The 12,808-nt window shown below is 44.5% G+C and overlaps 1 protein-coding gene across 1 annotated transcript in view; it reads left to right on the forward strand.

The window, feature by feature from the left end:
• The first annotated feature begins 976 nt into the window (after positions 1-976).
• The window catches only part of LOC146789373 (uncharacterized), a 227,309-nt gene continuing 215,477 nt past the window's right edge, over positions 977-12,808 (forward strand). Inside the window, exon 1 of the mRNA XM_085630078.1 lies at positions 977-1,127. Coding sequence (XP_085486204.1) covers positions 1,027-1,127 — 101 coding nt within the window. The 5' untranslated portion in view covers positions 977-1,026. The remainder of the gene's footprint in view (positions 1,128-12,808) is intronic.

Genomic DNA, 12,808 nt, shown 5'->3' on the forward strand with positions numbered 1-12,808 from the left:
CACCACGACAATGTTACTGCTCCTGAGTTTCAAAAAGAGACAACAATATAATCATGCAGTGGCTGAACTCGACAGATTAAGAAATATATCCCAAATTATATATAACAGTCGGTAGACGCATGCCTCTACAGTGTTCTCTTATATTTTGAAACCAGAATTGGTCAAGTTCGTATCCTTTCAAAGTTCCCTTTTCAAACAATTATTATCAACGCCAAGTCTGGCCCTGGCAAGGTAGTGCGTTTTTTGTTTAGTATTTATAAAATTTGACACTTCAGACAGCAGTTTCAGCAGAGAGGACAAAGAAGGAATGGGCATGGGATCCAAATACTAATCATGCATATTAGTCTGGCCACTGGCATTTTGCGATGCTGCAGCGTTTTCCTCATAATTATGGATTTGCCAAACTTCCCAAATAATGCTCGCATAATAAATCTCGCTTTTGAGAGTGATTAAGCTATTGACATTGTAAATAATGCCGTTTCTTTAAATGTTTTAAAAACTTAAACAAGAACAAGCATTTACAATGCAACGGTCTCGGCATTGTTAAAGTTAGAGCTATTGGCATTGCTCATGACAATGCCGTTTCTTTAAATGTTTTACAAACAAACACATAAACAAAAATAATGTCATGAGCAATGCCAATAGCTCTAACTTTACCAATGCCGAGACCATTGCATTGTAAATGCTTGTTTCTATCTGGTAGCACGTTGTGTTCGGAAAAAGCGTTCGTTTAAGGTACTTTGCTCGCTTTGCTAGTGTGGTAACACTATTAACTTACAGTAAATGGCGCTGCTGCACAGTTAATGAGATGATTTCTTCCCACCTAGAAATGAAGCTGGCTAGTTGCTCGTGAGGATCCTTTGTACTACTGAGATGCACATGACCGAGCCAGTTGTAATTAGATTATACTTGGATAACTCATGTGACTTGGGCATAACTTTGAGGCGGGACGGGTATTCATATATTAGATCCCTCTGCTTGTAGACATTGTTTTAGTGACCTTGAGGAGATCCAGTTGTATTCAGAATGCACTTTAAAATGGAGCAGGCGGCTGTAATGCTTCTGGGTCTGCACTTCGCAGCTTGCTCTGCTGTAGGACCTCTGCATGCCCAGTGCAAAGTGGAATGGTATGTAACTCTCAATTTATGCACATTTATTCATGCAATGCACGTTGTTATCAAAAGAACATTCATTAAACATGTCTGTTAAGTACTGCAATGTCATCCCATGTCAACTACATCAGAAAAAACTGTTTAGATAATGTGTTAGTCCTGCTGTTTGAACATATTAAAGTAGCTTGAAAGGAAAGCTGTTGATGTATATGGCATTTCTATAGCGGGAACCTAGCCAAAAAGCAGCAGAGCGCTGTACAGGGTCAAAGAGAAGCATAAAGTCAAGGACTGATCGGAGCGGTAACTGGGTTGTGGGTGGTACTGCATTGTGATGTAATGTTCTTTATAGAGTCGAGTCTTCAAGTCTTTCCTTATTGGAGCAGAGTGGAAGCCGTCCTGATGGATACGGGTATGTTGATCCACACACTGGGTGCATAGATAAAAACGCCCGCTGTCTTGTTTTGAGTTTTTTTTACACTTCTCAGCCTCCAATCGTCTGTGGTTCTAGCTGTGTGTGTGCCAAGGGCCAGCAGGGCTGGTGAGCCTGTCTGCAAGATAAGCGGGTGTGCTGGTCGTGATAACTTTGTAAATGATGTAGCTAGATTTGAAGATGGTGCAGGTCAGCATGGGGAGCCATGGACTTCCATTAGGATGGGGTGAGGTGATCCTATTTCTTCGTGTCCTGCACAAGACATGCTGCAGCGAATAGCATATCCCTAAGGCGTGTGAGTGTGGAGTCTTGAGTCGAGGGCGTAAACAACAGTTCTGAAGATGTTGGGATCCAGGCACAAAATTATTGGTGGGGCTGGGACCACACGACCCAATGTTGAATATGAATTAGGAAGAATTGCGGGTAGAATTGGAATGAAGGGGGGCACATTCACTTGCGAAATGCACGCGTTTTGATTCGTTGTAAGATTGAAGAATACCTGTATTTAATTTCAAAATTTCTGCTCACTTCTGCTCACATTCTGCTCACATACTGTCCCTTCTGCTCAATCTCTGCCACTTTGCTCTGTGCCCATTCTCCTGCCACAGTGCACTCTCTTTTCACGCACCACCCCACCCCACTACTGGCCTGTTCTTAACACTCAGTGCTGCCTCTACTCTGCCACTTCTGCCCCCTGCCCCTTCTCTTTGCACACAGCGCCCTCGCTCCATGCCCAGCTCCTCGCTCTAACCCTTGCCTGCCATATCTGCGCCCTGCCCCTTTTGAACACTCATTGTCCTCTGCTTTTTGCCACTTCAGCACACTCACTGCTCCGCCTGCTTTCTTTGCTCTAAGTTATGCTTTCATATTTTCCACTGCAGCCGAGTCGTTTTCATATTGGTCCAAAAATCCTCGATCATTAACTAAGTGAATTTTCCACCTACTGGAAAGTCTGCATGAGTGAACCGTTCAATCTTGAATACTGATTACTATCTCCAGGGCCGGACTGGGATCGTAAACCAGCCCTGGCAATTAGGTCTGACATGCTGCAAAACCGCCCCCCACTAACTAAACGGCCCCCTTCGGTCCTAAACCGCCCCCCACCCTTTCAGCTCACAAGGCCGGGGCCCGCTACGGCCAGTCCGGCCTTGACTGTCTCTCATAGATTTTAGGGAGTATACCTGGGATTTGTTTTTGAGTTAGCAAAACAATTTGCTAAATTGCAAAACTGTGAAAGAAACCCATTTTTTTCAAACCACTTGCAGAGGGAAATCGTGTGTGGTTCGTGCAGCATGCGTGGTCCTGCCTAGCAGCCACACATGGTCCAGGGAGAACAAGACGAACTGCATTCACTGCACAAGCTGCCTACGAAGTAGCAGTTCTCTGATAGTTTGCTGTTCGACCATTGATAGATATTAGGCTAGAATAAGAGGTCTGCATGACGTGTAAGATGGCGTCTATTGGAGATAGAAGGGAGGAGAGAAAAACAGCACTAGATCTTTTAGGACAAAGAACACATGACATTGAAGCTTAAAGTGCTAGTGCTTCTTTTCTGACTGCAATCTATTGAACTACATAAGAAAAGATAAGCCTAAAGTGCCACTGGGTCTGTTCAGGGACCAGTCTATTGAACTGCTCTATGACATAGGACATTGAAGTGCCACAGATTCTGTCCAGTGCCCAGTCTATTGAACTACCTCAAGACAGAGAAGCTTAAAATGTCAGTGCCTCTTTCACGGTCCAGTCTGTGGAACTGCTCAATGACACAGAAGATTAAAGTGTAGCATCTTCAGTTCAGCGTCCAGTCGTTTATAATCCATGTGGACTTAATGTGTTAGTGCTTTGATTTATGTGTGAAACAAGCCTGCTAAACAGCTACAAATTGTCTATCTTAGTAAATGTACCTTTGTGGACACTTACAATGCAGGAGTCTGGAGATACACAGATGTGTCTAGATCAGTGTTTCCCAAACCATGGGTCATGCATGACCCACTGTTAGGTCACAAGCTGATTTTTGGTGACTCCTCAATCAATCAGTCAATCAATCAGGGAATTGCAAGCACGCTGCTCACCCGTGAGGGTCTCAAGGCGCTGAGGGGGCGCAGATCTGTTTAGCCGAAGAGCCAGGTCTTGAGGGTCTTCCTGAAGGTGTTCAGGGAGGGGGGGCGTCTGATGTCTGCCGGTAGCTCGTTCCAGGTCTTGGCTGCAATGTGAGAGAAGGATCTTCTGCCTGTTCTGTGGATGCGCGGGGTTTCGGCCAGTGGGAGGTTGGAAGATCGGAGGTTTCTTTTGGGTACGTGGAAGTTGATTCTGTTGTTGAGGTATTTGGGTCCGTTGTTGTCTAGGCATGCGTGAGTGAGGATTTTGAAAGTGACTCTTGTCTCCACGGGGAACCAGTGGAGACTTCGTAGGTGTTGGCTGATGTGTTCGTGTCTGGGGACGCCGAGGACGAGTCTGGCGGCGGTGTTCTGCATTGTCTGGAGTTTATGGAGTAGAGACTTGTTGATGCCGGCGTAGAGTGCATTTCCATAGTCCAGTCTGCTGGTGATGAGTGCGTGGGTGACTGTCTTCCTTGACTCAGGGGGGATCCACTTGAAGGTCTTGCGGAGGATGCGGAGGGTGTTGAAGCAGCTGGAGGAGATGGCATTGACCTGTCGGTTCATAGTGAGTAAAAAGTCCTGAAAGTCCAAGCAATAAATGAAGGTGCATTTAAATTCAGTATTTATCTTGTAACATTTCCTGTGTTTTAAAGACAGAAGCCAAATGTAAGGCTATGTCTTCTGACAAATTGTTCGTTTTTTAACCCGGGGATTGATGTTAACAAACTCCTCTCACTTTTCAGTCCGAGAAATAAAAGTAGAGTGAATTATATAGCATTCCTTTTGGGGGTACAGGAGTGTGAAAAGAAAGGTTATAGGATGCCATATTTTGTAACACACAATATAATGTAAATACTTGCAAATGAACTATAAAAAATCAGCAGTTAGGAAAGGAAAAATTAAGCATTTTTTTGTAATTCTGAAGTGTGATGGAAACAAAGATTTTAATAGAATGAAAACAAATGAAAACAAATGAAGACACTAAGGGGTCTATTAAGATGGCCGTCGGGTGGTGACAACACCGGCGGTGAGATGGACCTCTAAAACGGGGCTGGTACAGGGTCAGTCTCTGCCGGCATGATCATGATGCCGGCGGTAGCCAGCATTTCCGCGGCGGTGGAACCGCCATTGAAAAGCATGCGGAGAATGTCTCCGGGGGCCCATTGCGGGCCCCCAATGTGTTTGGGGGCATGTGGGTGCACTGGGGGGGGGGTACCCCCTACATGTCCCTGTACCGGTGGCAGGCACTGTGCAGTGCATGCCACGCAGTGCAGGGATATGCTGGACATGCATTTTTGGACATCGTGGCGGTGCTACTGGCAGCAGCAACCGCCACAATCTTAAATGCAGCGATCGTACCGTCGCGGTTGGATTTCGACTGCGGAGCATACTAATTGGACCAGCGGTTATGCCGCGGTCCTAGGGGGCGGTGTTTTCCCGCTACCATGGCGGTCGGAATGATTTTCCAACTGCCATCCTAATAGACCCCTAAGCTTGGTGGTGCACAAATTACAAATGTTCACTGAAACCTGATTTTCACCACACATTATCCTTTGTGTGCAGTATAGATTTAGCAGTAAAACGGTGTATCTGTGATTCTAGGGCCAATTTAATGGAAAATGTGCTGTCTGTAAATGACAGTGCACTATCACACGAATATGTGATGCTACAACGCGATCAAAATGATCGCGGTATGTAACATCGCACTTTTTACAACGCAAGTCGTTACAACGACTTGCGCTGGAGGGCGCTGGACTTAGGAGTAGTAAGATTTACTATTCCAACACCAGTCTACGTACAGTAGGGAAGGTGTTGGAATAGTAAATCTTACTATTCCTTAGGTTATAGCACCCTCCAGTGCAAGTCGATGTAACGCTTGCGTTGTAATGGCAGCGTTCTAAATGCATTGCGGTGTAATCACCGCGATGTAAACAATGTTTCCCCTATCACACAATGATTTAGTTACATTAAAAAATCACCCTCCTCTTCTCCATTACAGCTAGGTGGGTCATTAAAGTTTAATCCTTCTAAAAATTGAGTTGTGATTCTAAAACGTTTGGAAACCACTGATCGAATTTGCAACTTGAGGACACCTTGGTTTACAGGCACCTTTTGGGTTTACTGCTGACCTAACAATGCAGCACCTATCATTCATGTACCCTTTCACTTATATGATATGATGAAAAACACAACATTTTACAAAAATATGAAGAAAAAACACCCAGAAGGGCAAGGGTCTGGATTATAATAGCAATATAGTTGAAGGGGTAGGTTGCTCCAAGGCTGCTTCTAGGTCAGGAGTCTATCCCCAGCCAATAACTAACTGGTAGTGATCACCTCGCTGGTCATTTTACCCTAACAGTTACAGTTATTATAACAACGTACTCCTCTACATTCAATATTAAACCTCCATTGCGTTACTTCTCTGAGCTGTTTTTGTTGTTCTGTTGAGGAGCTTAATGTGAAGAAGAAGGCTCTTCATAAACTTCATAACTAGCAGCCCAGACTTCAGACCTATTGTTAGTAATTTTCAGAACTACTGGGCTTGATATAAGAACCTTAATAATATTGAAAAGAAAAGTAGTGGGCAGGGCTTGGGAGAACTTAAGCAGCTAATCACAATTGAAAATGCTTGTAACCTGGGGGTTAGGCGGATCAGGCATTAGAGTGACTTCAACTGCGACTGAATTCAAATGCTTCAGTAACTAGTCTCACGTGTATTACGGTCATATTGGACCTGGAATGCTAATGATTCCATCCATATCAATGTTAATTCCTTACACAAAATAGAATTAACGTTACAATGGTGTTGACCACTCAGAATGCAGGGAAGGCATTAGGACTTGACAACACTTTAGACGTTTTGTGTGAAGTTAAAGTGGATATCTGGGGCACTATATTTTTTACCCTCTTCAATGCCATGTGATACACTGGTGACAACCCACCCTCTTGAAAGGGAGTAGAGGGTCTACCCATAAAAAAAAAGAAAATCAGAATCTCCCAGGCATTTACAGACTGATCTCAATGAGAGATGTGTTGGCTAAAATATTCCCAATTTTTTTTTACTTCTTATTCATGGAAGCCTCAGTGGAAAAAAGATAATTGCCCCCGCCAGACATCCTTTTAAGAGGATTTGGCACTCTCAAACAAAACATCGGTTTTATTTATTGTATGTCCTATATGACCAGCATAAAATGTATTTTCCAGGGCTTAGTATATCCTAGGGCAGTCTTTGAATTATTCAATGGATGGTTGCTTTGTCCTTATGGAGTGTGAGGATTTATGATGCAGTCTAAAAAAACTATCCAAGCTGGCAGTGAAGCTCAGCTTAGGTCTGTTCATGTTATGCCCTTGTCCCTGTGGACCTCATGTAAGGCTTAGTGCAATAGCCATACTAAGTCTTAAACTCTCTGCTTTCCTATTAGACTTCCTCAGACTCCAGCTTTTGTATGTGGCTACAGCTTTTGTTGTGACTCAGTATAAGTGCTTCATCTGGTCTGCATCACTCTTATAGCCTTTAGGCTTCTGAACTGGAGGCTTTAGAAACTCTTCAGTTTTCAGCTCTTTCAACTCTAGACCAACAGATCCTAGGACTTCACATTCTATCCTGTAGCGTAACATTGCATTTGCCATGGTCCAGGTACTAGGACTCAGCCCCTCCAGAAATCCCGTTCCAGCATGTTATGGTTCTGGACCAGCAAGGAGATAGGTATAAGTGGGTATATATAGAACCATTCTCCTTTATTGAGGCTTCTTTTTAAGATGGCTATCGAACATAGACAGCACTTCAAGAAGGCCATGAAACGTCTACACTTTTCCAGTATGTTCTTTTTGAGACTGTTTTTACCAGGTGGTTCGTGTTCAGAGATCAGCCCCTTCTTGTCAGGTGGTTTCTATCTTAAAAGTATAGAAAGAGCATCTGAGCAGAGTATCAATATGCCGCATCTCCTCCAACGTGCTCCTGCTGGTGAATCTTTCGCAAGTGCTCTGCTACTGGTTTTGCTCTGCTTCAATCCTACAAGATCCAGCACCTCCTCTGCTAAACGTCTGTCAGCACTGGCTATGCTCCAGGCCTACCATCCCCAGCTCTGCTCCATTCCTGGTTTTACTTCATTCGTGCTCTAGTCCTGCAAGTTTCAGCTCTACACAGACATGGAGCTCTGCTGCAGGCCTGCCAGATCCAACCCTGCTCCACTCTTGGTCTTGCTCATGCTCTGCTGAAGACTTGCCAGCTCCAGTCCTGACCTTGCACCAGCTCTGATCTAAATCTGCTAGCTCCAGTCCTTGTCTGACTCCAGCTCTGCCACAGGTTTGCCAGTGTCAGCTCTGGTCCAGTTCTGGTCTTACTTTAGCTCTGGTCAAGTCCTAGTCTTACCCAGATCCAAAATGTCGGCTTTTCAAAAACTGTTGTACATTCAGAACCCAGTACTTAGGAGTTTTTTGTGTGACTGTAGCTTTGTCCTCCTTGTGCTCTAAGGCACTGCTTGACCCAGGACATCTCTTACAACTGGAACTGAAAGTGTGACTTCCAGAATGGATCGCCCTTTCATCAGTGCTTCTCAGAAAAAGGTGGAGGGTTGACCTTCTGTGTCAGGCCATTGAAACATCCACTTTACTGTTCTTTCTTTGGAACCTGCTGGAAGATAAATATCCAAGTAAGATTAGATAGTTACTTTGGGCCCAAAGGTGAGATAGTGCCAATTGAAGGTGGGAGGCGGAGTGGCAAATGCAACGGGTGTGCCAGTAGAGCTCAGAGCAGGGGCAGAGCGGCTTCAGCCTTAATAATTGTGAGCTTGCTCCTATGGACGCTGACCCACCCCCTCCCGTGGACCCAATCTTGTGTCGAAGTCCTGGTCGGGGGCACAGAGGGCTAGTGGCGTGGCTGCCTCTTATGGGATTGATCCACTGTTTGTCACGACGGTGGGATCTGAGAGAGAGAACACAGCCTGACCGCTGCTGTCATGGTAGGATGGCTTGGGGCTTTATTTGTGAAATATCTGATCTGAGGAGCCGATGTCAGTTTTATACTGTGAGCAGGGTGGACTGGGACACAGGAGCCCTTTTTGATATCTAAGGAACCTTCACTACACCTTGATGCCTTCGGGCTTAGTTGCGCGATATAAATTCTTATTCATTCATTCATTCATACACCTGGCAAGAAGAGTTGCCACACTGGGCTGGAGTCAGCAAGGGCCCCGTTGGTCAGACCAGCAGTATGATCCAGACCTTGACTGCTCTAGCTGCCAACTCAAGGCTGGTGGGCCAGGGTCTGCCACAGTCTCCCCTCAACCCCCCAGTACCATCCATTTACAATGACAAAGGACAAGGACATGGTGCCACTAAGCAGGAGGCCTAGATAAGGCATTAGTGACAGTACTCAGGGGAACCTCCTAAATCTACAGATAAGATGCTGTAGGTCATTGCTGTCTCCAAACCTGCTCTGGAATTACAAATACGCTCAGTGGCCATGAAGGTCACCTTACTCCACCAAGTTTGGAAAAATGTAGTGAGTCTTGTATCGGAGGCAGAGACCAGACTTCTATACTGAAAGACTCAGTCAAATCTATAATTGTCATGGTGCAAAAATTAAAAGCCACAAACCATGAGTTATGCTCAAGAGTGGGTGATTCAGAGGGGTGATCATGCTGCAATAATCTGTGACAGGTAGGATTCCTATAAGGCTTGAGGAAAATGCTCCAAAGCATGTTTTGGGTCAGTGGCTAGATGATCTCCTCCCCTCGGACAGACTGTCATCCTGTTTCATAAGTGAGCGAGCCCATAGAGCACTGGGATGGCGACCCCAGCCTGGGGCTTGCCCCTGAGCACTTGTAACTTGTAACTTGATTCTTAAACTACAGAAATATGGATGTGATTCTACAATTTGCCAGTTTGCCAAGGAAGATGCTTTATGAATCCAAGAAGATCCTAATTTTCCTCCATTACACTCGATTGGTGCAGTAATGCCGCACAACATTCGACCAAGTAAAACTGAAAATGTGTGTGATGGGTATCAGATACATGCTGCTGTTCCCAGCCATGTTGAAAGTTATATATGATAGTCAATCTCTTATGTTTGAGACACCAGAAATGGCATGGTTATGTGTGGAGGAGCACCCACTACACATGCATAAACAGTTGAAGCAAGCTGCAGATTCAGATGGTCGAGTGGGTTGAAGGAGCACTAGACCTCTGCAGACATAGTAGTGGAAGCTGACATTGCCAAAGGGGCTCCTAGCAGCCTACATTAACCAAATATCCCAATCCCCAGTTGGCTTCTATTAAGGTAATATCAGACTTGGAGAGTCCAACACATATATGTTCCCCTTGTTAGCTACATGGCACAGGACACACCTGCTACATAGACATTACATACATTACTCCCCCTCACGGTGCACACTCCAGAATAGATGATTTATTTTGCACAATTACAGGCGCACGCAGATTGCAGTCAACACAAGTCTCCTGTGAGGTTTGTTGGACCATGCCCTTGTGGAGTCAACACTGGCCTCTTCGCTTCCTGGCAAACAAGGCTTTTGGCATCTAAATACTTGGTGGTTGGTGGATAATAGTCTCCAGAGAGTATTGCTGAATACTTTGCACTTAATCTTGACTCACTCTCCTCCAAATCCAATCTATGGAAGGCCTTCAAGGCAGGTATTATGGGGTGGGACATGACTAATATAAAACGGAAAATAAAAGATGAAAACAGGGAGATGCAGGAACTTGAAGATAGAATATCTCACTTAGAGGGACATCCCAATGGGACAGATCACCACGTGACTCACAGACAGTTAGTTCTTTTTAGGACTTGATTGAAAGAGAACATTTTTAGAGAGGCCCGAACTACCCGACTGAGGTCCTTGAGTATGGTTTATGAATTGGGGGACAATTTGTGGAATTTATTGTACTGGTTAGCCAACAATCATTGTATATCCTGACTAGTCTCCCCACATTAACCCTAGCAATGGCCCCTTGATATTTTCAACAGCGGGTATAGCAACGGCATGCAAAGAGTATTTTACGGACCTGTTTGCCAATCAGGCCCCTCATATAGATCTGGATAATACCATTCGGAGAGATGTGCTTATGGAAACATTATCTGTGCTGTGCTGGGAGGAGCTGGATGCCTCCATATAGGACGCTGTAATCCAGAAGATTAGGTCAATGCCCAGCAGAAAAACACCTGGTCCTAGCAGACTCCCACTGGAGTTCTTCAAATGCTGTTCCACTCTTCTAATGCTTTAGCTGAAGGATCTCATCTCTAAGGCGGTAGATAACACCCTCCTGCCAAATGATTTAAGGGGTGCCATGATATCACTCATATTGAAAGTGAACAAACCACCAGAAGAATGTGGGGCCTACCGCCCTCAATCAGTTTTTAATGTAGAAACAAAAAGTATGGCTAAGGTTTTATACACCAGACTATCTAAATTATCTGTACACTGGTTCAGGAGGGTAAAACGGGATTTATCCCAAAGAGAAGCATTAGAAACTGCCCACTTCTTCATGTGATCATGGCTAATAAGAGCAGGTTGCTGGATGAGAGGGGCCTTATTCTATTGGGCACAAATAAGTCCTTTGACATGGTCCATTGGTCTTTTCTCTTTCGAATCCTGGAACATGTGAACTTTGGGTTGTGATTTCAACACTTTGCAAAAACTCTGTAACCAGACCCAGGGGCCCAAGTTAGGGTAAACAGAACAAACACAGCCCGTTTTCAATCAGAAGGGACATGAGGCAGGGGTGCTCATTGTCTCCTGTTATTCGCCTTAGCGAGAGCACCCTTGGCAAAATGGATATGAACAGACACTCAACTCCAGGGGTCCAGTTGGTTTCCCAATCACGAAGATCAGATAGCATTATATGCAGACGACATGCTACTTTACCTCTGAAAGCTAGACAGGTCTATCCTGCGTTTAATGAAAATGCGGAAGGTATATGGACTTGCCTTAGGTATGAAAGTCAATTGGGGGAAAAACCCCCATCTTCATGTTACAGGTGACACACTCAGGTGCCTCAAAACTTTGGGTATGAAGCAGGTGGGAGACCATTTTTGATGTTTGGAAATGGACATTACACAGTCCCCTGAGAGAGGGTGAGAACTAAATATACTCCCCTTGTTTGGGTGACTGAAGTCTAACATTAAAACATCTACATCCCTGTTGACATCTATGATAGGGAGCAGGGCTCTGCTTAAAATGGTTGCACTACCCCGCTTTCAATATGTCCTCTAGAATTATCCTGTCCTGCCTCCGCCCACCTCCTTGGGTACCCTACAATCGCAGATAACAGTATTTTTGTGGACTAACAAGGTTCTGCGAGTTGCATTCAGCAAATTCAGCCAGGGAATGTATGATGCAGGTCTAAATTGGGTGGATATGAGATTATAAGACAGGGCTCTGCAGCTCATCATTATTAATGAGTAGATATACAAGGCAACCGTTTTTGACCTGCCACCAGTGACTAAGTTGACATTCTTGTGCCATTCTTGTGCTGACACATAGCATTGAAACATATAAAATGGCATGGTAAATCGACAAAAGCTACACCATTATGAAAAAGCACATGGCTGGCACACACAGCCGAGGTAGTAGTATTCCATAGATACTTCAGACACCACCCGGTGGCAGAATGCCTAAGAGGGATGGACTACTGTGCTGTCATGGCAGAAATGGTCTATAAGGCATGAGGGTGCCTAAAAAACATACAAACGTAAGGGACAAATGTTGGGAACATGCACAATTGAATGGCAGGTGATGGGGTGTGGATTTGCCTTTCTGCCTATAAGATGTTTATTGTTAATGGGAAACAGGGTTGATTCTACTTTGTGTGTTGTGTTTTTCCCCAGAAATGGGGGCAGGGTACTATTACAGAATGTTTAAGTTGTATGTATTGCAAAACCAAATAAAGAATTATTTAAAAAAGAATTCTCACAATATGCAAACTATGTTTATTATTATGCATGGGCCACCATTATTGAAGGGATTGAATCCACAATGACGATGATGCACTTAGTATACCAAAAATGACTCTGGGATATACCTTTCTGCCTAGAATGATTACCATGAAACAATAGCTAGCATTTTGCCAGGAATAGACTTCATTATGGCAAATGTTGTACACAATATGCAGAGAATAACTACTTATGTCAGGGGTGGTTCCATCAT

This window comes from Triturus cristatus, chromosome 10 (genome assembly GCF_964204655.1).
Source record: "Triturus cristatus chromosome 10, aTriCri1.1, whole genome shotgun sequence".
Classification (NCBI taxonomy): domain Eukaryota; kingdom Metazoa; phylum Chordata; class Amphibia; order Caudata; family Salamandridae; genus Triturus; species Triturus cristatus.